The 27,725-nt window shown below is 42.4% G+C and overlaps 1 protein-coding gene across 4 annotated transcripts in view; it reads right to left on the reverse strand.

Moving 5' to 3' along the window:
- Positions 1-313: 313 nt before the first annotated feature.
- The window catches only part of robo3 (roundabout, axon guidance receptor, homolog 3 (Drosophila)), a 179,492-nt gene continuing 152,080 nt past the window's right edge, over positions 314-27,725 (reverse strand). For all 4 annotated transcript variants that reach the window (XM_088620025.1, XM_088620026.1, XM_088620024.1 and 1 more), the window contains 20 exons: positions 25,354-25,559; positions 21,554-21,635; positions 20,905-21,073; positions 18,882-19,048; positions 17,748-17,869; positions 17,104-17,320; positions 16,319-16,443; positions 15,009-15,180; positions 13,852-14,046; positions 13,536-13,559; positions 13,359-13,401; positions 12,960-13,099; positions 12,305-12,580; positions 11,682-11,832; positions 9,015-9,239; positions 8,145-8,335; positions 6,616-6,729; positions 5,010-5,186; positions 4,599-4,753; positions 314-1,091 (listed from right to left, as the gene is read on the reverse strand). In XM_088620025.1, coding sequence (XP_088476151.1) covers positions 1,080-1,091; positions 4,599-4,753; positions 5,010-5,186; positions 6,616-6,729; positions 8,145-8,335; positions 9,015-9,239; positions 11,682-11,832; positions 12,305-12,580; positions 12,960-13,099; positions 13,359-13,401; positions 13,536-13,559; positions 13,852-14,046; positions 15,009-15,180; positions 16,319-16,443; positions 17,104-17,320; positions 17,748-17,869; positions 18,882-19,048; positions 20,905-21,073; positions 21,554-21,635; positions 25,354-25,559 — 2,963 coding nt within the window. In that variant the 3' untranslated portion in view covers positions 314-1,079. The remainder of the gene's footprint in view (positions 1,092-4,598; positions 4,754-5,009; positions 5,187-6,615; positions 6,730-8,144; positions 8,336-9,014; positions 9,240-11,681; positions 11,833-12,304; positions 12,581-12,959; positions 13,100-13,358; positions 13,402-13,535; positions 13,560-13,851; positions 14,047-15,008; positions 15,181-16,318; positions 16,444-17,103; positions 17,321-17,747; positions 17,870-18,881; positions 19,049-20,904; positions 21,074-21,553; positions 21,636-25,353; positions 25,560-27,725) is intronic.

Here is a 27,725-nt window from a genome sequence, read left to right on the forward strand (position 1 = left end):
TCGCTGACACACTTTTCCAGGCGACTCAAAAGGACTAGGGTGTCAGAATCTCTATAAAAGTTTTTTGTCTTACATCTCAACTGGAGAGCAGAGCAGGAGGAGGCCAAGTAACTTGCTCACACAGTCAGGGGCTGGAATAGGGAACATTTTTGACACTACCCTGTTTTCCTTAACCACTACCGTACCAACTCTCCTCAACTGCTTGCTTTTAAAGTTGTTTCTCTTTTGCTTCTTTAAGTGGGTGCAACCACTGTACTGCCAAAGAGTAAACACACACACACACACATACCCTTCCCACTGAGTTGCACGGAGCTTAACAAATGTATTTTTTATTTTTTTCAAAATTGCATTTTTACAAAACAGGACGACTACTGAAAAGTTAGTCGACAGAACAGATCGTTTTGGTGTTTTTTTTTTACAGAACACATGTTTGCACAATTCAGAAACACTTCTTCAAAACCATCTGAACAATCCCTTCGATGCTCATCCCATCGCAAGCCTCACCCACGAAAATCACACTCTGACTGGACCATGACAAGATGGGATCCAAAGACCAGATAGCAGGCAGACTGACTGGCTGTTCCCCTTCTGCTAAAAGTCAGATTGAGGTGGTTTACACAGATTGTGCTTAATATTTATATATATTCTGTTGTCATTGATCACAACAGAAGAGTGCAATCGTATCTTGCTTTTCAACGGTATACTTTCTACAAAAAATTGGCACATTCAGACATGAACTTTATAATATCGGACAATAATCGACAGTTTCCTTTCTTTCTTATAAATACAATATATTCTCTTTCTTTCGCAGCACCTGAAATCCACATAGAAACCTTACAAAGATGGGTATGTACAGGTGAAGGTGAGGGATCAGATGCACACAAACCCACAAATCATAAATAAAAAAATGCAAAAGTCCATCGCTCTCATTAGACAAGGCAGGTCATAATCACGTCCAGTACTCTTCTTTTCCTCGGGTGTTCTGTTCCTCGGAAGAAGCTGGGAGTCGCGGAAAAATGGAGATGTACTGTAGCAGAAACGCCGAGAAAAAATACTTCAGACAGTCCCTCTCTTTCTGCTTATCTCTTTTCCTGAAAATAAATAAAGAAGTGATCAACCTGTAAGTATGCCATCTTTCATGACATGTTTATGTTGGAAAGACATAATTCAAGCTATACAGTGAGAGGTCTTGGCCATCATCCAGGTGGATGCTGCACATTGGTGATGGTGGAGGGAAGTCCCCATTACCTGTAAAGTGCTTTGAGTGGAGTGTCCAGAAAAGTGCTATATAAGTGTAAGCAATTATTATTATTATTATTATTATTATTATTATTAAGTACAATGGATCCCAGTGTTCATGTGCGACACAGAGACCGATTTGAGCTCCTGCTTCCAGTGTGATAGATCTTCTCGTCGGATGTTTCTTGTGAGTCTGTAAGGTGGTTCAGAATGTAGTCAGGAGTTTCTGCACATTGTGCCAGAGGAGTGAATTGAAGGATAAACCAATAATCATAATGGATGACATGGCTATGTTCTGAAACACCATTTCTTCCTCTTTCAATCTCACGTGAAACACTTAACGAGCACACATGCACCAGCTGCCCATGCAGGCCAGATATATGACGTGCTAACAGTATTTTGTCAGGGCCCTCCATAAACAACATGCTGCTGTGGATCGTAGAGCTTTTGTATTACACTATCCCAGTGAAAACAAGAGGAGGTCAGTAAAGGTACAATTACATTCTGAAGTGATTTGATTACTTAAGTTTTTTTGGCATCTCACTAAAAAAAAATCCTCCCAAACTAAAGACTCAGAACAAAACACAAGATCCAGTGTTGGTTTCCTAGAGATGCCCTTGGCACACCCTTCACTGATCACCACGCATGAAAGTCAAAGGTTGATGATCTTCGAATGGATTACATGTTCAGAGCAGGAAAGGGGGACCTAAGAAGAAAATAAAAGCAAGCACCAGTTGAGGAATCCTGTCCATCAAGGCCATCTATTGAGGGGATCCGTCCAAGTGGAAAAGCTAAAACCTAAGTCCAAAACCTCACGACAGGAAGAGTGTAACCTGAAACTCCTTCCCTGTGGAAAACACAGCCCCCTTTTGTGGGCGCTTTCTTTTATGTTCCCAGTGGAAACCCGAGAGATCAGTCACTTCAGAGGGATTGTGACTTCATGTTGACCTCTGGTCCAGAGCAAGTGGAGTCTGAGGGCAGAGCCTTTCGCCGTGAAAGAGTGAAGGAAAGCCTGGAGCCTCTCAGCCTCTTCTGGTTTTGCGGTGAAGCGATCACAAGGAGGTCCGATTACCTTTGAAGTCTTTCTGATCTTCAGAGGAATCATAATTCTTAGAATTTGTTTTTCAAAAATACCTAGTCTTTACGTAATGTTAGCAATAATTATGTACTATACAAGAAAACCTGTTTCGTGTAGTACTTGAATAAATTAATCTACTACTCCCTACGGCTTTTCCCCAGTGCTGGGTAAGACGTTTCTAAAAGTACAAAATTCATTCATAGTAGGCCTCTCTTCTGCTTTATTAATTTTACATCTTAAGAATTGCGAATTGCATTTTTAATCATGCTTTTAGAGAAAATTATTGCCTTGATTTCTGACATTTTCAGCATTCACGATTCTGTATGTTCCATAATAAATCTTTGAGCTCCTTCGTTCATTATGAATCATATATATTCGTTTGGGTGGCACTGAAGTTGTTGATCTCGTGCTTTGTGGTGCATTTAAATTTAAACACATCCAATGACTGTGATTTCAACATTGAGTGTAGGATACTCAGATTTTAAATGGATATCAATCATAAGTAGAAATGTTACAGAATTCAAAAGTATGGAAGAAAACAAAAACAAGGGAAAGTGTTAGCTTTCAACACTGAACAGACCTGTAACATCACTAACAAATCGGCTGCCTAGAGGGGAAACACGCTTTTTTTTAAAACACGTTGCTACTGCAAAGCCACAGAGAGGATAAGAAGTGTGTGGGTTTAGGGCTTTAGATACTGTGATGACTATTTGAAGTTTGTAATGGAGCTGAAATGGATGTGTGTCGCTGAAGTGTCAGCTGGAGCCCTGGGGACAGGAGAGGGTAAGGTGACGACGCTGCTGCCTCAACCTGTCTGTAAATAACCCTATCCCGAATCCTTAATCCTTAATCCTGCAGGGGTCTGCTCTTTGACATTAGGTGATTGAGCTGCCCCCTCCTCCAGCTGTTATGGCAAATGCACACCTGTAAAGCAAGCCCTAAGGTGTTTTTTTAAAATAGATTTAATTTCTTTTCATTTTTGCCTGTGCATTTTTGAAATATGACAGTCCTATGCCATGAAGCACAGTTTCATAACCAGAATTAACAGGGGCTGGCGCACTGAATTAAAAAATTAGAAATGGGAAAATAACAGCTATGGAAAATCTGCAGAACATGGAAAAAAAAAATCTGAGTAATGTAATAGTTTTATTATTTTATTATTATAATAAATTATATTTTTTTATTTTTTATTAAGTACTGCATCTGAATTTGACAAGGAGAACTAGATACCAAACAACAGGAATTGATCATTTCAAAAGTCGAAAAGGCTGTCACCTACTCCTTTGTAGCAATAAAATCTGATTCCACAACAAATTACAAATTACAATTCAAAACTACAATCTAGAACAAAATCTGTACGGGTTTGGTTATGATGGATTTTTTCCATTAGTGTTATGAATGTAGCTTTAAAACCAAATGCTCCTTCCCACTCAATATTTACAGAATTAGAACGGGCGATTTTTGCATTTTTCTTTCACTGCAGAATAATTCTGTCTCCTCCAGGTTTAATAAACCTCGAATGGAACACTTTCATTTTTATTAAAAAGATGGAAAGTAGAGACTGCTACTGTATATGGGCATACAGGCGGTCTCTGGTAAACACTGAGGACAGGAAACAGAACGACACAACGTGTAGAGAGTGTTTTTCTCTGTGAGAACCATGTTACTGTAGAGTTTTTGGGACCAAGAGCATAGGCTTTGTCCATAAGAAATAATGTAATTAGCTCAAGATAAGTTCCCAACAGTTTAGACATGGGCACATACATTAAGTGTAACGATAGCCCATAAAAAAAACAACATATAGAAAAAGATAGCATCACCAGCCAGCTCCTTTCACACTGCGGTTTCGTCAGAACTGTCAGAGTCATTCACTGCTCCAGGGTCGATTTTTTTTCCCACACGATGTTCGTGTGTTTTCAAGTTAGCAATCCATCGGTTGAATCAGGGACATGGGGCACGGTCACAGGAGCTCTGAAGGACTTTAATGGCGGGGAATAGCGATGGATAATCTAAGGCACGCATAATGCCGCTGTCTACAAGGGGAACATTTGAAAGGGTGTTAGATTTTGCTTTTCACAATATATTTTTTACAAGATAACCCCGCGAGGCATCTTATGTTGCTGGCTTTTGGTGCCTTGAGTAACGGCACAGGCGCTGGGAATTGAAAAACAGGGAAAAACAGCCTGTAGTGGCTCGTAACAAGGACCACCCGGATACCCACACCGGCACGTTTTCGCACGGAGGCCGTAACAAACCACCACAGCGACTCCTGCCCCCTCACCTCACTCCGCTCTGCAATCGGCCGGCTCCTTCCTGGCACGGGACCTCGAGACCCTGTCGAACCCCTGGAAGACGAGCTCCCTGTCGTGGAGCAATTGCTCGACACCTGGCCCCTGGACAGGAAACTGGGTCTGCTGTAAGGGATGATGTCCTCGTCTGAGGAGGAAGAGACGCAGTCGGGTTAGACAACAACAGCTGAACGATGAACTCATTTTAAACACCAATACCTCTGCACCCCCCTCCCCACCCCGCTCCCAAATAAAAAATCTTAACAAATTCATAGATTATGAGCTGCCTCATTAAATCAAAATGAGGACGCGTGATGAAATCTAACTCCTAGAACATGCCAATCCTGCGGGCTGAGCTTGGACTGTTTTGCCCATGTGGGTATAGAACAGGGGACGTGTCTCACCCTCTCTGTGTCGCTGTGCCGAGGCCTTCCTGTGGGGGGTGCTGTGCTCTGCCCGCCGCTCCACGGACGAGGGCGCGCTGCCGTCTCTCTCCAGCGATGTGCGGCTGCAATCCAGGCCACCCGCTGAGACTTGGGGGAACTCGTCCGCGGGGGGTGGCTCTGGAGGCGGGGGCAGGTCTGCACAGACAGCGTGAGTCACACCGTTACCTCCTACGTCACACACATCCCTGTAACAGACCTGTATACTCCGTCACATTATGTATGAACACTTCATGTGTCGGGTTTCTAAACCCACTGTCTGGTTTAGACATGACATGATTGATCTAATCATAATGTATAAATCCAGCTTATTTTGAAAAACAGTTTGAAGCAGTTTTTTAAACAACTGACCTCCAATGTGTTTTACTAAAGTGCACTTAGCTGGAGCCCCCTTTTATAATTTCATAAAACTCTTGCAAACAATCCTATGAATCTTGCAAAATTTGCATTAGATCCTTTCATATTCATGTTCCCAACAACCAGCTGTTGATGGGCCAATTTTAGTACATTAAAACCATATTCAAACCTCACCCCCACAGTGATAAACGGAGCTCATACTGCTCTTGGACAGATATTGCATTACAATCCCCTGTATAAATAAATAAAAAGCAGAGATAAATACTGTGCCGTTCTTATTTGAAGAATGAGTATTATAGGTAGAGGTGGAGGACAAAACTGTAAATGAGGGACACCAAGTATATTGAAAGCAAGAGCTTCTGCACATAAATAATATTCGTTAGGCAAATATCATCCCAGCTTAGGGTTGCTTATTAATATGCTGAACACACCTGGTTGCTTATAATAAATAATGACTTGCTTGGACATGGTCGCAAGACGAGACTTCACTGACTTTAAAAGAGGGGTGATTTCTGGGAAACGTTTGGCAGGGGTTTCAGTGACTAAGACATGAATTTAAATTTCACTATAATAATAACAACAACAATTCATCATCATCATTATTATTATGATAATTATTAAAGCTTTGGTTACTTTTAAAAAAAAACTTGTGAAAATTATGGTATGAATGCTACAAATGCTATTAAATAATGCTGCAAATTATTATTAACAGTGCCAAAATAAACATGCGTATTAGAAAAGACTCATAATCTGTATACACTCTCTTTACATAGTGCAAAAAGGTCTTCTGCTTTTTGATAGAATATTATAACTTGTATGAAAGCACGTATTTATGCAGTTTCATGCCAGATGGCATTATTCTGTTATAGTCTCATATATTTGTTATATACAGTATGTTTGCTCCTGCTCATTGTTTCTGCTGTACTTTATAAGACCAAAAAAAAAAGTCCACTTCTCCAACTCAATACAGACCATTACAGAGTGAAATAAATCCTTCCATTTTTAAGGTTTGTTCAACTGTTTTTGTCTGTTTTAAATGTAAATTAGTTCATTAGTTCTTAAAGTAATGGTTAAGGTTTCTAATCTCTTTTATGTGTCTGTTTCTTGCTTACCTTGGAAAGTTCCCACAAAATTATTATATGGATTTAAATGCTATTATTATTAAAAAACTACATTAAAAGTGCATGAGTAAACTGTGACACAAACTTACCTCCTTGGTTCAGTTCTCTCCTGTACTGGACAGTCTTGGACGTTTTCTTTTTGGCTCGTGATTTCTGTCCTGGGGGTGTGTGAGTGCTGTCACCTGGTGTGAGTCGAGCACGGCCTATAAAAATGAATCACGCACTACTTAATTGATTGTTCCCAATCACTACATAAAAGACAACGCCAAACGACTGAAAGGAAGGTGAGATGATTATTGTAATGGCAATTTATTTTTAAAGTAGCAGGTGAAGGATCAGACTTTGCTGAAAGGTAAAGGAAAGAAATACAGCATTTAAACCATGGAGCCTTCTACAGCATGGAATGAAGCCGACACCCTACTTGAACGTCTTGATTTATTTTCAGATACTTTTAAAATGTATTTCTATTTTATACCCACCCTATGTTGTATGGCAATTGTCATGGCTCTTGTATTGCATGGTGAGACAAGCCCCTTCAACAAGCCCATCATTTAGATATTCACATTTTGGCATGCTGAAAGCTCCATAGCCACTGGCAGGTGAGCTGACATTGATTGGAGGGATGGCACATTGTTCACTGACATCATTGCAAGCTTGCAGATTTCCAGGATTTACTGAATGCAACAAAGTCAATGTAACTCGGGTGGCACTGAGCTATAAGCGAGCTTCTGGTTGGTGTTCTCCAGTCACAGTCACCAAATGACTTGACCCTGACATTAATGGTTGGATTACAAAGATCCAGCTTCACTTGGAGGTATTGTATAATTAGTTAAGCACAAGTCTGGTAAACAAGCAGCAAAATATTTGTTAGTATCCAAGGGAGCATGGTAGGTCAGTTGTGAAAGTTCACTCATCTATTATGTAGATCCACTATGAACTTATTAGTGCACAAGGATTGGAAGTTTTATATGTTAATCTTGTCTCACTCTTAAAGTCTTAATCATTCTGGAGCAATAAGCGGTATTCTTCTCCCAGGAGTAATTTAATTCAGTGACACTACAGAACCAATATAGTTTAAGGCATGTTTTATTGAGCTTTAAAAACAGTGTCTCTTTTCTTAAAGGGTTTTTCACTGAAATAAGTTGGTCGTTCCTGCACTTAAACTTGAAAAATATAATTTAAATACTCTGATATAAACCATAATGAAACATAAGCTTAACAGGGAAATGTGACTTAAGGCTTATGAGACCAAAAATGTAACTTAATCTGTAAATGTGCTTGCAGCAAGCATTAACAATGTGTGTTCTTATGAAACGCCACTGGAGGGTTTTAAAATTCTAAAATATGCCATGACTGAAAGGTGAGAACCTAGCCTTAATGATGTTTCCTTCTGTTTCTATGACTGATATTTACTTTAGAGTTCTGTAAAATTACAGTCTGTTACAGTGCTGTCCACTTTCAAAAAGCAGTTTATTTTCAAAACACGTCAAAGTCAGCATGTTTAAATGACCTAATGATTTTAACACTTTGCATAATCTTTAGAATACAAAAATAATGATGTGTACAGTATATATTTTTTTCTTTCTTTCCCTTGTGGGAACTTAAGTTTATGACTGACCTGGCCCTGATGAGCTGACGTTATCCACACTCAGCACTGCGCCCTGGCTTTGGTCTCGGCGGTGGCCAGGCCGATGCATAGGTGAAGTGCCGACCTCAGAGCCTTCCTGCACCATCACCAGGTTGGGATTGGACTGTGTGAGTGGAGGGCTGGGAGCCCGGGGTACAGGAACTGGTCCACATGGCACCCTCCTAAAAGTAACAAACGGACACCCACATGGAAATATTTGGCTTGACCTGATCCCTTATTCCTTATACCCAAGCACCAGTAGTGATAGTTGTCATTACCATTTTAGTGCAATATGCAAGCTTTCTACCCCCATCAGATATACTCAATTGCATGTTGCACACCGTGGCAAAGGGCAAAAGAAATGAGAGACATTTGGCCAGCCTACAAAAGGCTCCCCAAAACACAGATGCAGATTTCTTTGAACCCTTTGAAACCCTAACTAGCCTGTGATTGTGACTTTGTGGTAGGCAGTAGAAGATACTATGGCACCTGTAAGCTATCCTAAGGTGAATTGTGCTGACACGGATTAGGGTAGGAACTAGTATTAAGTAACATTTGCTGAAGGTGGCTAGAACTGAATGGATTCATATGGATTCCTAATGAAAGAAGAGGAAATATCAGATACTTTTGCAGGCGGAAGCTTGGGGAGGGGAAAGAGTCGAGGGTCAACACCGCAATAGTTGGACGCCAATGGAGAGGAGGGGGTAAATTAATATTGTAATATAGCAGAACTCTCTTGTTTTTTCTTCTGGATAACTTAAACAAGGCAACCATTTTTTGTAGGATTGTTCATCCGCATCTCCTCCGTCCCCTTAGACGCTTGACCAGGGTTCATGGAAGCGTGGTGTGGGTGTGCAGTACCTTGCGAGCTGTGGCATGTCGAGGTGGTGCAGCCGGGGGATGTCCTCTGAGGGTCGGCCCTCCTCTCGGGGGGAAGGGGTGAGCGTGGCTGTGGACTGGTGCCCGTATGAGGTGGCTGGGGATGAGGCTTCCCCACGAGGTGGAGGGCTTGGCACATCCTCTGAGGGGCCGTCCGTCAGGTAGGTCCTCTCTGGCAGTGGGGGGCACCAGTCTTCTTCCTCAGAGCTGAGGGAGGGAAGTGGCCAATACCCGCACGTCAGCGAGAGAAACAACGTCACGCGGCTCACTTCCAATAAGTACCGGATTGTAAAGTCGTTAAATGCTTTAGGGCTAGAGTGAGTAACCATGCTGGAAGAAACGCCATTTCAATATACGGGCCGAAAACCCAGCCTCCAAGAAAAAAAATAAAAGGTGGCGTTCCTATAATACAGAAGATTTATCCCTGGATAGAGCCAGTGTCAGGGGATTCACAAAAACAAGAATGCTCTATCTGCCACTGGGTTTTTATGGTTACACATGGAGAGGAGGTTATCATTAAATGACAAGCAAGGGGTTGAATACCATACAATATTGAGTTTTATTACAAGACCGAAGGACACCAAATATGGATAAAATAACTGCTGCAGAAGAGACAATTTCATACCACGCTGCATGGAAAGGACACTTCTACCAATCAGTAGATTGTGCAGCTAACTTATACATACATCACAGTAACCAAACTGAACAAATGAATCCATTCCTGTTCAATATTGCTTTTCACACATGATTAACCCTTCCAGCAAATCAATCTAGATTGTCTCTTTCCAAAATTACCTGGAGTGTGTATTTAAGCAGAGTTATCATTTTTATTTTTTTTGCAGCTTGCACCTAGATTTCAGGCTTTAAATACCTTCAAACAGCATTCAGTTACATTAGACCATATCATATTTCAGCTTTTAAAATTCCTGTGTGCAATGCAAGGGAGCACATTTAATACAGTTGCATTCTGTTGTTGTTTTTTTCTGACAATGGTAATCTGAGGAAGGAGGACTGAATAACGATATTTCAGTTTGAAGAATTTACTATCTGTAGTTTCTTTAATATAACTGACAAATCTTTTTTTCTAACACATTCGCATGAATTTGAAAGCAATTATCCATTAGGCGAGGGGTAACCAAACTTCATTCTAATGAAGTCATAATGCTGCCTGAGTCTGGTTAGTTCTAAAGGTTAATGGTATTGGTAGGAGGCATATCGATTTCCACTGTCAGTAGGATAATTAGCCACCCATCCCTCCAGCCATTAAGACTACTCTGACTCTCAGAATTAAAGAAGGCATCAAGCTTCTTGGAAATGTAAATGACTTGAGTTAAAAAGGGCTGGAAATACGATCTTCTGAATCTGAGGCTTTCCCTACAGCAATTACTACACCACATACTGTATGTCAAATCACGTTGGCATATAATTAACACTGAATGCACGGCATGAGACTATCGCTTTTCTGTCAAATGTATTTTGTCAGAAAACACGATTGATAATGTAGGAATGCAACATGAACGTGCAGAAATGAAGGATTCCAAAGACTTGATTCAAACTCAATTCACTCATTTTTATGAACAAAAATAAAATGATATTTTTGAAAAACAGGTAAAAGACAGGTCAGATCAGCTGGTATATAATCTACATCAACTTACATCTGATTTTAGATGCATCTATGACGGACTAGTGGATGATAATGCTCATTTTATAGGGAGAGAAAGCATTAAAAATACTATTTTGACAATAGGCTAATGTTATTCTAAAGAGCACAAAGTAGGAATCCTTGTCAAAACAGCTTAGTTTCATCGTGTTGTCTTTCCAATTGTATCTACCTGTCAGAAGCTGTTAAAAGCACCAGTTAATATGCCTGATTCCAGTAAATTCTTGCCAGTGGCGTCTTCCTGAGTTTCACAGTGTAACACAAAAACCTGATCTTCTTTCCCAGCCTCTGGCGCTCTTCAACCTTGTGCCCCAGTGTCATTAGAGTCTCATCTGTGCATGTAACGTTATTAACTAGTGTCAGTTCGAGAGGTAATTTGTAACTGAAGAGAGGATGAAAGCTGCCTTTATTAACAAGCTAGTGGTTACACATTAGGATGCTCAGCAAGAAGGCAGAGACTGAAGCTCAATTCACACATTTCATTAAGCCTATGGGAAGGAGAATCTAACAAAATCAGAACAAGAAATTCAAGAAAGTGTGTTGAAAGAACGTGTGACTTTGTTAGGAGCTCCTCCCCCATAATTACAAGGAATTCAGTACAGTGTGGTGAAAGATCACAGCCTATGATCTTATATGACATCTTAATAACTTTCGCAGAATGAAAGGCCTTTCTTGCACACTTCCAACCACACTGTGATAGAAAATGTAAACACACACACAAGGTCAATAATGGCTCAGTCGAAAATGTCACAATAACCCAGGTTCAACCTTTTCGATTGTCTAAGAAAAAATGTTCACTGCTGTGTTGCCATCTTAGTGGTGTGCACTGTGCCGCAACACTTATGATACTTCTGGGAAGGGAGAGTATAAATGAATCAGCTCAACTTCTGCACAGAACGTGCAGTGGTCTGATTCAATCAAAGCTTTGGAAACTCTTAATATGACTAAGTTTAAAAGGGGTCACTGCATTCAAAGAATTGACAACTCACCCCAGCTCTTCATCATCCCCGTCTTCCTCCGACTCTTCAACGCACTCTTCAAGCTCTCCGGCAGGAGGTGGCGGAGGTAAGGACTCGGTCCAGTTCAGAGAAGGTGTCTTCACTGCTTTCCCCATGGATTTCTGCTTCCCCAGTTTCACAGCTGCAACACAGGGACCCAGAGCTGACCCACTTAACACATGGCATCTTAAGAGAAGCCTCAATAAAAGATCAGTGCTATTGTATGCATCTCGAACTATATTATACAGCATCATAGTAAGACTGATCAGATTTAACAGGTTAGCACGGACAGATAATTTTACAAATAAATTGGCTTTTTGGCATGAAAACAGAATCATTTGTTTAGTAAGATACATTGTGGCAACACGTGCTGCAGTGTGTGGCAGAATAATAGAGTGAACAAGAACAAGAATAATAGAATAAGAATAAGAATAATTACATAACAGGGTTATCATAAGAACATGGGAAGAGGCCACAAACAAGAGAAGGCCATTTGTCTCTTCCAGCACCATTAGGGGCTTTTAGCAATCTAAATCATTCTAGATCTGCATGATAAGCGATCAGGACATGGACAATGTCCGTAACGTTCGGTACAAAGCACAGCCTTCTCTTACCATTGTCCGTCCTGGAGCGGTCGGGCTGGGCATACTGAGACCCCGAGGGTCCCGGCTGTGCCATCCAGTGCCCTCCCTCCTGATCAGGGCTGTAGGGGCCCTGGGTGGCAAAGGGCATGACAGGCGTGCTGGCATAAGGAGTAGCGTGCTGGGAGTAGGAGGAGTTGAAGGTGCGGAGGTCATCGCTGGTGGGGTCAATGGTGCTATAGATAGGCCCCTCATTGGACCCAGAGCTAAATTTCTCCGTCTGACTGAGATAATTAGTGATCCCAGCTTCTGCAAAAAAAAAGCAGTGGGCGATGAAATATGAATGTTTCATTCGACCTGGAGTAAGATTATATTCTTACTTGACCACACCTCTGGCCCTCGAGCTCCACAGTCGTGCAAGTTATAGGTGGTTTTAAATGGCCAAATAGTAGATAGGAGGAAAATGTGTTGGCTAGGACTAAGAACACAAATAATCAGTCCAACAAATTCACTTCAAGCTCAGCTGAAATGAAAAACAAAAATCCTGTAAGGCACTGTGGCTGTTCAGGACTTTGATTCTGTCTATAAAAAGGCGAGTTTCAGTTCAAGCCAGTACATTTCACATTACTGCACATAGTTACAACCTCCGATGGCCATACGTTGACACAGGGAAGGCAGTGAGGCTTACCATTGTAGTACCTCTCAGCGGAGTCGTGCTTGGCGGTGCAGCAGGTTACCGACTCCTTGCCGCTGTGGACCAAGTTGGTGGTGGGCCACGAGTCGGCCAGCCAGGGGTAGTTGCCCATGTTGGTGCCAAGCATACCAGGTCTAAAGAAGACGAAAGACGCAGCAGTCAATATCAGTGCTATTTACCAGTCAGATTCAGTGCTCCAATGTGGCGCTAAATGCTTCCAATAAAACAAATCTTCATCTCATGCTTTCTGCACTAAACCGATCTCCAACTATGTCCAAGAGAAACAGCATGAAATGTAAAAGTAAAGGGTCATTTATTCTGTCTTGCCTGTATGCGTAATGTCACTCATCCTCCCGGTTCCTGCTCAGAGTAAACTGTAATTTTATGTCATACCTGCCATTGATGAGACCAGATCCCTCTCCATGAGAAAATCCAACTGCAGGAAAATCAAAAATAAAACAGTAAATAAAAGCATTCTGAATTTTACCACGGGCATTTTTACCCAATAATTATCATTCAGCTGGAAAATCGGAAATGATAACATGATAAGATTGAAAGATGCTTCCTTACCTGCAGGAGTATAAGCAAAGGAAGCTGTAAAAGAGAGACACTCTATGAGAACATCATCTTTAGAGAGGAGACACCACTTTAAAACACATAAAAGCCAAGCCCGTGTGGTTCTTATTCCATAGCATCCAAACACAAATTAGAAAGACATCTAAATCAGTTTGAATAATCCTCATCACGTCTAACTCAAACGAAATAAAGCCCGAGGTCAGAACTGAACAGGTCTGCTGCTCACTGCTGGTGGGAAGCACCAGCAGACCGGACCGCGATCTGACTGGGAAATAGGAGGTGTCAGTGCAGTGGGCAATCCGCGGCAGACCTGTGTAGTGGCTGAGCTCCTTTCTCTTCTTGCGGCGACAGTAAATCCACACGCTGAAGCCCATCAGGATGACCCAGCAGGCCCCCCCGATGCCCGCGATGAAGGCCGGCTGCTTCACCACGTCTGTGATCTGCTCTGCTAAGCTCACGTTCTCGCCAGGCTCCGCCGGCGCTGAGGGCTGGTCCGAGGGCAGCTCTGCGAAATGGACACAAACAGAAATCAGACAGGCGCTAGTCAGATCGGCTGCAGAGCTCGGAAGAACCAGCTTCCCAGTTCCAGTTGAACAGAACACTTTGAAAGAGGATACGTTTATGTTTATATTAGACGATGTGGTTTTTCAGTTAAGCAAGTCAAATCTGTTTTGGGGATTTTCAAATATGTAAGACAAGCAATCCTAGTTTTTCTCTTGCATTATTATTTTTTAATATTTCATTATTATTTTATAACTCACAATTTCTATTTCACAATTTTCAATTTCTATGACATATCTCATTGGAGCCCAATTGACATTTAGAGCTCCTGTTCATACAGTATATAAGACACTGAATTACCGAACTCCAGATTATCTTAAAAGACTTGTTGCATACATGCAGCCTAGATCTTAATCTGAGATCTAGGGATTAGGGCCTTTCTACTCTGCCAAAGACTAGGCTCCACACTGTGGGTAACTGAACCTTCTCGTCTGCTACCCCACCTCTGTAAAAAATCAGTGCCTGAATCCATCAGAGCCTCTGCGAGTACTAACATCCTTAAATCCTACTTTCTGAGCTGTCTTTTCACTAAAGCTTTTAATTCAAAATTTATTTTTACTTCATCAATCTGCTGAGCTTTTCTCTCTCCCTTTCTTTTTACTTCCTTCAAGTTTAATTCGTGCACGCCACTGCGCAGTCCCACGGACAGCGCTCATGAATAAAACTGCGTGGCAACACCACCAACTCCTTCAAGGGGAAACACCGCGAGCAAGTGGCGACGTGTGGTGAAACAGCGACTTTTACAGGAGGCTATTTTTACTCCTCTTAAATGGCCTCTTCAAACCTATTCACGCCCGGGCTGGAAAACTGTGTATGCGTGAGGCTCTGATTTGCATTGCACATTTTGGCATCCGAAAGGAAACCTGTCGGATGCTCCCAGATCCCACAGGAGGGACGGGCACTCACTGATGAGCACGGACACGGGCTGGCTACGGGCTCCCACTCCTGCGCTGGTGACGGCTGCCACTTCCACCTGGTACAGTATCCCTGGCAGCAGGCCAGTGACCGTCGTGGAGAGGACAGTCCCACCCACCGTCTTGTTGATGTGGAACCGTGTCTCATTGCCCAGGCACCAGATCTGGGGAGACAAGAACAAAGGGACACTGAGGCAGGCGGTGGCTAACTAAACACAAACCAGTACAGCTGAACTGGCCCTTAGCCTCTGAGGGACTGAGGCACGCTCCCAAAGGTGACACTGCAGATGAGGCTATCTCTTAGGTGCGATTGTGTCGTGACAGTGAAATAGCAGAAACACAACATGTCGTCTTTTCATTTATGTGTAACTAAATGCAATAATGTCTTGTAAAATCTTCAACCATATCTTACATTAAAGGTATTTAAAAAAGTAGGTAGCGTCTCTATACTGTGCTGCAGGTTCTGCAGAGTGAACTGGAATGTAACTGCTGCTTTTGCAGAGGGAACTTCTGCATGCATTGGCCTTTTGAATTTCAGTGCTGGGCTGTCGCTCGTGCTATGTAAACATACTGTGAAATGTGTGATAATAAATGTTTGCAATCTGTGATTTGAGATAATGACTGTTTTTAGGACAGTTAGGACAGTCATAATGAACTGCTGTAGGAGACAATTAAAGGACTATGAACAAAAAAAATTTCTACAGGGAATTTTTACAGCAGTTTTGCACTTGCCCAGTATATATATATAATGAACTCTGATGGGACCTTCCTGTGTTCAATCATTTGTAATGAGAGTGAATAATCCTTGTCCTGCTTTCTCTGCTTCACTGAATTCTTGTTATTATAATCATGATTCATCATAGCAAACAATAACAGAGCTGGACATATAAAGTTACAATAAGAAGAAAAACTAATATTATGACCTGTGCAATTACATATACCACAGAATTACACATAATCTCTGTAAAGACATATTATTATATAAATTATATATGACCTTAGTTAAAGCATAAGACATTTAACAAAAACTGACATGTCCAGTGGTTTCTAATAAGCATTTATTTTATATGTTAATATTGAATTATTATAATTGAAGATACAAATACTATTATAATTTATTTTGTAATATCAGGAATGGTCACAAGATGTTATTATCTTTAATTACATCCTATAACTGTTAACAAAATAACGTAAAACATGCTTATGAATCACATGTCACAGATCCCTGAACTGAAGACTTAATCCTCTACCAGTGCAACTTTTCAGTCCGATCCGGACTGAATTTAATCCGATCCGGTTTACCTTGTACTCCTGAATAACTCCATTCCGTTTCTCCACAGGGGGTGGCTCCCAGGACACACTGATGCTGGTGCTGTTGCTCAGCTTGACAGTTACCACGGTTACTGATTGTGGGGGAGCACTGGGGGCTGAACATGAAATGATGGCTTTAATAAGAAAGACTTTTATAATCCAAAGAACAACGTTTTTAATTTAGTTTTAGGAATGAATTTTGGTCTTTCCACAATTAAACTGTACTTTCAATATCTGTCTCTGAAATTAAATAAAATGACAAGTTCAAAAAGTCATAGATTTTTAATAATAATAATCCAAGTCAGTAATGCAGGAGATGAACATTACATACTGCTTAGAAACATTCTACTTTATAGTTAGAATTACATCAGACTTTTCAAGGCTACCACTTTACGATGCATATGTTGAATGCTGAATTGAATGCTGAATCAGTCACACCTGAATATGGCTTTTTTGTTTTTTTTTACTTTTCAGCATGGAAGTTAACCTCTACGTGTGCAAAAAACCGAACACATCCAACTCCACTTCTATCACGCACCCAACTGGCTTCAACAACCGAACGACTACTGATCATAACTGAATTACTTCATAATGGAATCACTGACTTCGCCTCCGTCTTTTACAAAAGAGGAAGAAGACACTCGTAGCAGAACCCTCCGGCACTCACGGACCCGTTACACTGAAATAAAAGGCGTGTAGAAACGCAGCCAGCGTCACGAGTACAATTCCCTACGTCAGGGTGGTCTACAAGAGTGAGCACAAGGCCTCTTCCTTACCCTCCTCAGGCGTGTGCACTATCAGCAGCTGGCTGTCGATGCCCTGGAACTCGTCGAAGTAGGGCCGGATCTTCACCTCGTACTCCGTGCCCTTCCGCAGGTCAGCGAGCACCGTGCTGCGCTCGGGGGCTGCCTTCACGTCCTGGACCAGCCAGGCGCTCCCCTTTGGCCTGTAGAGCAGCCGGTATCCCTGGATGTACCTCGACTGGCTGTCCACCTGAGAGACACCCAACAGCCCGAGTGACCGCCGAGCCGAGGAGAGGCTGGGAATCGGACGAGCTGCAGCGGGTTAAGCCCGCGCCTTTGATATCGGTTTGTATTCTGGGGGTGGCACGGTGGCACAGCGACTACCATTTCTGCCTCGCAGAGCAGAGGCCCCGGCTTCGGTGCCTGGCCTCCGATCTGTGTGCCTTTCAAGGCTTAATACTGTTAATTTCTTTCACTGTTAATACTTGTCTTCTTTCCTCTCAAGCTCTTCTTGACTGCAGAGGTTCACTTCCTAGCCTGCGTATGGCATTCCTAACGGGAATCATCCCGGTTCGTCTTCTGAGAACTCTTCAGGCAGTAAGGGAGTCACCACAGCAACCCCGGCCTTCACAGAGACCCCGGCCTTCACAGCGACCCTGGCCACCCGGCAGACTTACCGTCCAGGAGAGCTGGACGCTGGACGCAGAGAGAACCACAGGCTCCAGGAGCCGCACCACCACCTCCCCCAGCTCCCGCTGCACCTGTCTGTGGTCCACACCCTGACCTGTTGGACTCACGTCTGACACAGAAGGAGAAAGAGTGCACCCAGTCAGTGTGCCTCGCCTCTTACCCATGGGGCCTTGAACACAACGCTTCAGATTCACGGTTGCAGAATGCTGGGTGACATGAAAACTGCACCGACCCCCACTTTTTAGTCACATCGCTTCAAGAGTGTCTACACATCTACCATCAAGAACACTAGGCAGTACTGTCCTGGCAAACTCCTCTTCTCCTCAGGTGATCACGCTCTGTTCTAAGAAGGTGTCAATCCGAAAAAAAAGTGGGACACTTCTTCTAGATAGAATATGCTCAAATCGAATCTTTTCTCAAATTTGCAATTTAGATAGAGTTGTATGCACATGGCACAGAAGAACATTTTTACTTTAAAAAAATATACACACATAAACCTCAGGGGTATGCAAAATCTCAGTTTAATGTAATTAAAATTGTGCAGAAGCATCAATTCTAGTATGCCGTTTACTGAATAATTATGAGTAACAATTAATACTAATATCTTTAATTTAGCACATTTCATTTTAACCCTCTCCTTCAATTCAGCTCTTTTCGGTTTATACCAGCACCTCCTCGGGTGACAAGCAGGAGTCATCATGTACCTGCGCCCCACTATACGGCAGATTAAGTAGAGGAGAAAGAAACTGTTCACCAGATGGATTACGGAGGCTCTTTAGGTAGGCCAAGACAGTACTACCCCAGAGTGGAATGACAGCGTGGCCAGACATTACTGTCCCAGGACACTCGGGTTCTCACTCCTAATCGTACGAAGTCACAGGATGTTGTTTTTAACATCCACTGAACAGCAACTGCTACAGCACAGCATACTTGTCCACTATACTAGCATTTGGTTTAGAAATTCTGGTCTGGTTAAAAGGAGGTCATTTAAAAAAGTAAAAAAAAACGTATTGTTAAATGCAGTCTGAACAATTTTTAAGGCGGCAGTCATTTCCTGCTGTTCCCAGCACTCTGGTGTGACAGAAGCTCCACTGTTATTCATTGGTTTGCACACACTGTACCTTGAGTGCGGACCGGCTCAGAGATGGGGCTGGGATCACTGAGGCCGTAGCTGTTGACAGCGCGTATGATGAACAGGTAGATGGTGTTGGGGAAGAGGCCACCTACGGTGTGCTTCTCCAGCTTGACAAAGTCTGCCACTGTTTGCCAAGTACTTCCTGCAGATTGGCTAGATTAGGAAGGCAGAGAGCAAGTATTAACGTACTAATTCCCCAGCGCACTGCTCTGATCTGGAATCACCCATCCATTTTCAATCACTAGCACAGATAACAGGTAACAGTAAGGTGAAATAAGGAAGGGCACAAGCTGGATGGGTTGCTAGTTCAATGTAGGACACACAAACACACCAGGGACAATTTAGAGAAGACAATTCATGTGGACCCAGCAAATATCCACATAGACATTGAAATTTGAAATGAAAATTAGCTTACTGTTAGTGAGTTTAAAAGAAGACCAGCTGCAAATGTCGTACCCTATATTTTAATTTACAAAATGTATGTATTTTTTTTTATCAAGTTATTATAAATGATCTTTTACTAAGGCCAAAACACATATTTCTGGCTTATAGATGGCCTGACCTCTCTCTGTCGTTCTCTGTCTGGTACTGTATATGTAGAATTTTTTTTCCTTTCTGCAGTTACAGCTCACAACAGGGCAAGTGATTTTATAGCCGACTGGCCTGTAGAATGCGGCTACAACAATTAACGCTGCCAGAGCAGCGCATATCCCTCACGCTAACCTGATCGCGAGCAATAAATCCAAGGTCACTTTCTCGATCGACTCTGTGAAAAACACTAACACAGACACACGCTCATACAAAAAAAAAACACACACATTACAAATACGGCTTAGCCTCCCCCCCGCCCACAGGCACGATAAATCTGATCATTTCCATAACAAGGTGTCACAGTCGGCCATGAACCTGTGAATGACTACCTCCCCCTACCCATCTCCCTCTTCTGCTCTCACCTTACCCCCCCCCCTGTGCCCCCAGCACTGCAGGCAAGGAAATGTTATTGTAGAAATCATATTAAGCCCCCCCCCCGGTCTCTATAAAGAATCAATTTTGGGGATGCAGCACTGTGCTAACTTCTGCCCAGAGGGCGAATGAGAATGAGATCAAGTCTCAGATCTGTCAGGCTGCCCTTCCCAGACACACAGGGACACAGCCTGCAAGTGGTGTTGGGAGCTGCCTCTGTTCTGCACTGGGACCGCAGCTGGGCATAGGGAGCAAGCAATACAAAGACCCTGGTCTGGATAAAAAGTCCAAAATGTCATTAGTTCTTTTTGCATTTTTGTTTCTGTGCCTGCCGCAACACGGAGAAAAATCTGGTACGGGCGGCAATTTAATTTATTCGAGTTTCCTTTCAGCAACTTCCTCATCCCCGTGCACATAAAGGCAGTGAAGAGCATTTACATAATGCTACTCGATGTGATAAGCACAGGTACAGGCTGCCCTCCATTATTCGAATGTGGAAAAGGTCAGGGACAGAGAGGCAATATGGGTGTGTGCCCCTGTCCATCACGTCTGGATACTAGCGCTTAACTGTGACACGCAATTAATAAAGAATGAAAAATGTCTGGGCACGAGATGCCTCTAGCTACCAAGGGGCAGAGTGTCTGCAGACACCATTCAGCTGTATTGTTGAATCTATATTGTCTGGACTGGTTGTTTTTTTTCTTTGCCAGCTGCATGAGTAGGAGTGTGTGTGTGTGTGTGTCTGTGTATATCCGTGGCTTTTATGTCGGCGAGTCTCAGGGCTAACAGGAGCTCGCGTTACAAGGACAGCCACAGAGCCGAACTGTTCAAATCACGGAGAAAAAAGTCTCCCATTCCACATCAGATTTTGGAATAGCTCTCGCGTGCCGGGAACACTCAGGCGGCCCCCTGTGCTCCTGGCATTCTCCTTTGGAACCGCAGGCATCGCGCTCCGACCTTACTGTGTTTTCCACATCTCGGAAGTAAGGCAAGCATCCCGCCCAGGGGTGTGGGTACGGCCCGCGGGGAGCGCGCAGTGGTCTCACCTGAAGGCCTCGATGATGTAGGAAGAGACCGGCGCTCCTCCTTCATGGGGGTTCGGCTGCCAGGTCAGGGTCACGCTGTTTCGCGTCACGTTGGTCACGATGGGCTTCTGGGGGGGTCCAGGCAGGAGACTGGGCTCAGAGGGCTGGGGAGCAGATGGGGCTCCACTTTCTATAATACAGAAGTGACAGGAAGGCAAAGAGATTTAATGTCAGTGTCAAATCCTAATAAAACATTGACACACTTAATAACAGCGGTACAGCACTATATTATAAGTGGAATGCTAAAATGTTAACAATACTGTACACTGTTTTTCTTATTTTTAGAGCAGTACCATACGTTGTTACATACATTGTTTGGATGGAGGTAAAAATTATTTTTAATTCCTCAATTCACTCAATACAAGTTCCCCATGGAGCTTTTACGCACGGCTTCTTTCAGGAAAGGAAAAGTGTATGTTCTGTAGCATTACTTTAAACTTTAAAACAAAAAACATTTTTACAACCTTTATCTCATGTAACAGCAAATAAAAAAGGGAATTCAATTAAAATCATAAAAAATCATAACAGGACAAAAGGCAACATGGCCAAGCATGGGAAACTTAATTTCTCTTCAGTCCTTTAGTATTTTCAAAGAGCAAAGGTACTGTACCTTGCACTGTGAGAATACCACTCCAGCTTGTCTCCCCACTGGCGCTAGAAGCAATACAGGTGTACACCCCTGAATCGGTTTCCTAGCAACGAGAAGCAAAAGTGAAGCACTTAACATGGCGATCTTCTGCAGGCTGATGTAGCTCCCCCACCACCTTCTACCCTGACTTGTCAGATATTCCAACCAGACATCATTAGATCACACAGGCTTAGCAAGCGCGTGATCTCACTGGATCACATCCTAGCAAGCTTGTCATCTCACTAGATCACATCTTAGCAGGCACGTGATCTCACTGGATCGCATCTTAGCAAGCATGTGATCTCACTTATTTCCTTCTGAAATTACCAGAATTTGCTAAGCAGTCCCTCAGAATGGTGACCACTGACGCTGTGCTGCAGGAGACACCATATTTCAGATGAGACGCTCAGTCAGGGTGCTCTAATTGAATAGGATCCCATGGAACTGAAGGGGTTCCAACCTGCCATAATAACACCCAGTGATATAAATCTGAACTTCACCTCTTAATTACCTCTTGATTCACTTTTCAATCCTGCACCTGTTTCTGTGCAGGATGAAAACTGCTACATAAATACAGTTCATGCATTCGTTATTTACAGCCTACTTGAAACGTTGTGCAGCTACATGAAGAAAGGTCACAGAGAGACATTTTTGGAACAGAAAAGGTTAGAACCTTGACAAACGACGGGTCAGGGGTACTTGTGAAATAATCAGAATTTTATAGGGAAGTTTTCTTTCAGGGTCACAGTCAGGGGTGAAAGTCATATCCCCCCAAAAAAATGTCTGCTTTCCATCTAAAGGAAATGAAGTCAATCAATGTTGAAAGTAGGCCTACTGCTATATACTAAGCTTATTTTATGATCTTCCTTCCTCTTACAGTTATAATGCCTGATACAATTTACTAAGCATTGGAGATTAAAATTGTTTTTGTGTTAACACTTACAGTATAACGCACAATGGAAAACTCACAATGTCAAGAAAGAGCTCAACAGATCAGCAATCATCTACACATTGTCCCCACAGTGAATCTGACTGGAGGGTTTCTTCTAAAAGGATTTTCTGTGTTTGTTAATGTTTCATGCACACTGCTCTTAGTCTCATTTCATATCCATGTGGTGACTCAGGAGATGATGAAAGCGCGCTATCAGCTCTGGCTGAGCTTAAGCACTGCTTCTGTCATGATGATTAAAGCTATTATATTGGTCTTCACAGTCGTGTAAAGTGTAAGAAATGTAAGACATTGCAAAGCGAACCAACTCCTTGACTCGGGCATTCATGTGCTCCATGCTAAGGAAAGAAAAGGCAAAAGGCAAGGTTAAAGTTTTATTACGGTGAGTCAGGTCAGAAACAGGTCTTGGAATTGTTTCAAACAGTGGAAGATGTTAGGTGTTTTGGCAATCGGGATCTAATGGTTCTTGCAGATTAGCTGGTAAAACCTGCAGATTCCCAATAAGAGAATTATTTGAAGGTTTAACATCTAACTCAACTATTGTGGTGTAACACTACAGTTGTATTGTTCCCCTTTCAGCTATTGTTAATTTGAGCCCACGCAAAAGACAAATGGACACTGTATTTCTCTGTCAAATGTATGACTCCTTTTCCTCTATGTAAATGCTCTGAGGTCAAGGGAAAGGGGTCTATTTTATTATATTATAAGTTAGAATTCCATATTTGGGTTTTTTAAGGGCATGTTTCTTGCAAACAAGCTTATAAAGACTACACTAGTGATGAGTTTCCGTCAGTTTGAAAGATGCGGGTGTTTTTTTTTCCCTTTACATCGGCATTGAAGCAAATTGGGCCAACAGCTGCTAAAAATGGAAAACCTGCAACATACAGCTGTTAGCACGTGAAGTAATGGATGGTATTACATGCGTCAGTTGCATTGATAATAAGATGGTTTTGTTCAAACAGCTGCGCTGAATTAAAACAAACGGGGAAACGCAAGGTAATATTTCTTCCTGCTACCATTCAGAAAAGGGTAACCCCATTGGTGGGCTTGCCTGCTTTCCAGCAGGTCACTTGGCTGACGCTGTTGAGTAGTGGGTTGGCTGTATGGGGCCACTCGGCGGGGTAACGTAGAGGGCACATATCTGTTGATTGTGCATGGCTGTGCTGGGCTGTACACTTAAACAGTCTGTTAAAATTTGATGAGGTTGGGCCGGCAGGGAGCAAAATATTTTCATCCCTGTGCTTAGTTTCTCTCTGTTTTTTTCCTTATTCATACACTGACACTGACATACAAAGTTAATGCATCTCTCTTGTCCCACAGAGGCTCACAGCATCACTTTTTACAGCAGGCAGCCAGCTCAAGGAAGAGAAAAAAACACTATCAGTCAGGACTACCCCTCCTCCTCACCCCCCCCAACTCCGCCACAAACCAACAAGCAGTTAATGGTCTCGGGAGACGGGGGTTGTCAGGTCATTGTGAATATGAGAATGGGGGGAGGGAATGAGTTTCTGAGAAGATGAAGCTGAAGAAGTCAGTCACTTTAAGTGTGTGTGTGTGTGTGTGGGTGGCACACAACAAGACTAAAAGCCTGCAGAAACTGTGAACTGTCAAATATAATCCATTCAATTTCTAAACTCCTTTATCCAGTAAGAAATACTGGTTGCGGAGGAAGCTGGAGCCTATTGCAATGGCAGGATACACCCTTGACGGGATGCCAACCCATCGCAGAGCACAACTACACACTCTCACACCAGGGCTATTTTTTCCAGAAGCCATAAACCTACCAGTATGTCTTTGGACTAGGAGATAACTCGAGTATTCGGAGGAAACCCACATGAACATGGGGAGAACATACAAACTCCACGCAGACAGCACCCCAGGAATCAAGCCCAGGCCCAGGCGGTGCGAGGCAGCAGTGCTCAACACCACTCCACCATGCCAGCCAATAGTCAAATACCTTTATATGGAAATGAGTATTTCAGAACATGGTCCTCAAGGTTAAACACTCCAAGCCTTTTTCCACACCTTGGTCCTACAATTAGCAAAATACTCATCATGAGTATGAAACGGATGAGAACTAATATAGCACTATATACTGTAGCACTGATGAATATTGTGCATTAAGAATCTGTGCCAGCTCCCATTTCTTCTCAAATTAATTAAATCCTCCACAGTCATCTGTCATCCAGGACCACAATCACTTAACATTTTCACATCACTCTGGAGAGAAATCGGGGGACTTATCTCAGGTGAATCTCTTGCATTTAAATACAATACTTCTGAATATGTGCTGATAGTTACAGGCTGAGAATTGAAAGCAGGCCTGCTTTTTTCTGCATTGGTTTACTTACAAACATGTTTGCTTGTACAAAAAACCAAGTACTGGAGGGGAAGAGGTATATGACTACTTGTGTGATTTTTTAGACGTTTTAAGTGAATTTGTCTACTTTAAATTTCTAGCATTCTAGCATAAATTTCTTATTCTTAAGATGATTCTGAATATCAATTTCTTCCCTCTGGCAAACGCTTTAGGGTTGCCAAACGTGGATCAAAATAAATGCAAATATTTATTTGTTCCCTTATCTGTTAAAGCAGTTAATACACATAAATGGCAAGGGTGCAACTGCAATTGGGTCAGTGTAAACTGATTATGTTGTCACAAATTATGTATATGTAATTATGCATGTGCAATAAATGTGATGTTTAATGTTTCCTGATGTATTCAGATATACAGAAGCAATGTGTGCCCATAAAATGTTTCTCCTAGGGCACAATAAAGTTGATCTTCTCTTAAGTCTTCAATAGCATTCTCACACAAGTCTTTATTAAATACCTGCAGGAGGGTGATCTGTAATGTGCCGTTTTCCATGAGGCTGATGCGGGCATCATTTCCCAGAATCCTCTGTCCATCCTTTTCCCACTGGATGCTGGGTAAGGGGTTGCCCATGACATGGCACTGCAGCTGTGCCGTGGCACCCAGGGCCAGAGTCTGATTGGCTGGCCCCTGGCGGATAATCGGAGGGACACGGTCTGATGGTGCTGGAGGGGTGGACAAGAAAATGACAAGACTGAATGAGGAAGGCATGTCCAGCTCAAAACTACTCAGACTGTCGTAGCAGATGAAAGACAGAATCACATCTCAGATCTTCTGTAAGAAATTGTAAGGAAGACTTTGAACTTTTCAATGAGCCAGGCATTGCTGTGACAAACTAGGAGCCGGCCTTTGTTGTAAGAATATATGTCATCAAACTCTTCCTTTTTCCTTTCATTTGGCAACAGAAAGGATGGGATTTAAAATACCTGCAAGTCTCAGCAAATGCACTAATTTCATGCCTGCTTCTCGGCCTGTTGTTTTCTCTTTAAATCGATCGCACAAGGCTGTGTTAGACTTACAGCTGTCTGTTGGAGCCCAGCAATTGAGGAAATACTGGCTGGCGATTAGCCGTAAGTAAAAAGCCAATTAAAGGAGGGTATTAATTGATTACTCTAAGATGTATTGGTGCTTCTGAAAGAGCTTAACAACTGCCAGAGATCCTCCTTTTAATTAGCCCTTTAACCTGCCGCAGTATTTTTCTAATGACTGCAGTTTTAATGAGCTATTAGGTTTGAATGACCTGCTCATTTATACATTACAGGCTTTACAAATGACCAGTGCTGGGTAATATAATAATGCTTGCGTTTCAGAAGGCATTGAGCTGTAAGACAGCAGTAAAACAGTTGCGCAGCAATGCAAGGAAAAAAAACCCTTTGCAACTCCCAGTCTGAATGAATAATTCACGTTTCAACCACTAAAAATGAAAATTACTTAAGTGAAAGACTTCATCAAATAAAGGAGAAAACTAGTCAATTATTTAACATGTTCATACTACATATGCCTTGAAATTAAAATTGCAATATATTTTGATAAAAAAAACTAGACTAGACCTTTGATCATGATGAGCATTCGTAATGCTTTCTTGAAAGTTAATCTTCCACCCCTGGAAATTCCAAATCTGAAAATATTTAACAGCCTTTTTGTACGGGAGGACTGAAGGCTTCCTTGAGCAGAACATATAAAAAATTCCACTGAATTTTAAAAATCCAGATACGGTGAAGATAAAAGTTACGGCAGTTTTCAAGAAGAGTACAGAAGGAAGTCCAAGCAAATTCACAAGCAATCTCTGGGTTTGAGCTGGCCTAGACCTAGATATGCAAGTTTGTATCTTCTATATGAAAAACACTGAGGGATAATGATACAGAGATACTGAATGCAAACCGGTCCCTATTAAAGAGGCAAAAACAGGCAGTCGTTACCATAAGCTTTCCATAGCTTCCATATCAGCCACATGTTAATGTGTGCACGCCAATCGTATGAGGGTAAAAAGTCTTGGTCTAAAAACCTATTAAGCTAGTTGTGTTTCTGGATTTTAAGTAAACCAGTGAACCAATGTTGTTGACCTGATTTGTGACAGCAGTTAGCCCTACACACAGCAGCACAGCACAGATGCTTAAAACGTATGGCATTACCCTAGAAGGCAAGTTGGTAAATGTGTTATATTTCTACCTTACAAGGGGGAAATATAACACATTTCATTCCATTCCCCGAATTAGAAGTAGGTTTATTTTTTATTTAATATACCCCTAGCTTAACCACTGGAGTACGTTACACATCAGAGTGAGAAAGGGAGAGAGAATTGTGTCTGGTGCTCAGGTCTGCCTCAGAACCAGTTTCAGGTCTCATACCTGTTTTGTGTGTGTGTGTGTTTACAGTGTTAGAGGAAATTGAATGGGAGCCAGAGGCTGTCAGGGAACATGGAAGAGTGTGTGTAGGGAGGGACGGTCTGTGTGAAGCAGGAGCACTGACAGGGTCAAAATATCTGGAAATCAAGGCCTAATGAGTCTTGACCGCACTTGGACACTGGATCATCCATTCCTCATTGGAAACAGGGCACAACTGACAGGCCATTTATAAAACTCAGTGGTGAGCCCTTTTCCATAGTCCACCATGTCCTTCACACTGCCGGGGCTAAGCCTATATATAACATGCTTTTACAATCTCTTCCATTGGGAGCACAGCTTTAGGGGCTAGTTGACTGCTTAACCCCCTAGCTGTACCGAGACCCCCTCACAACTCCAGTTGGCGAATCCAAGTTTCTTATTACTTTGGCATCCATCTGAGGAGCTTTCTCGTCGATTTAAGAAGCAAAGCAGGACTCATTAATGAGA

The sequence above is a fragment of the Lepisosteus platostomus genome, chromosome 25 (genome assembly GCF_059453375.1).
Source record: "Lepisosteus platostomus isolate fLepPlt1 chromosome 25, fLepPlt1.hap1, whole genome shotgun sequence".
NCBI lineage: Eukaryota > Metazoa > Chordata > Actinopteri > Semionotiformes > Lepisosteidae > Lepisosteus > Lepisosteus platostomus.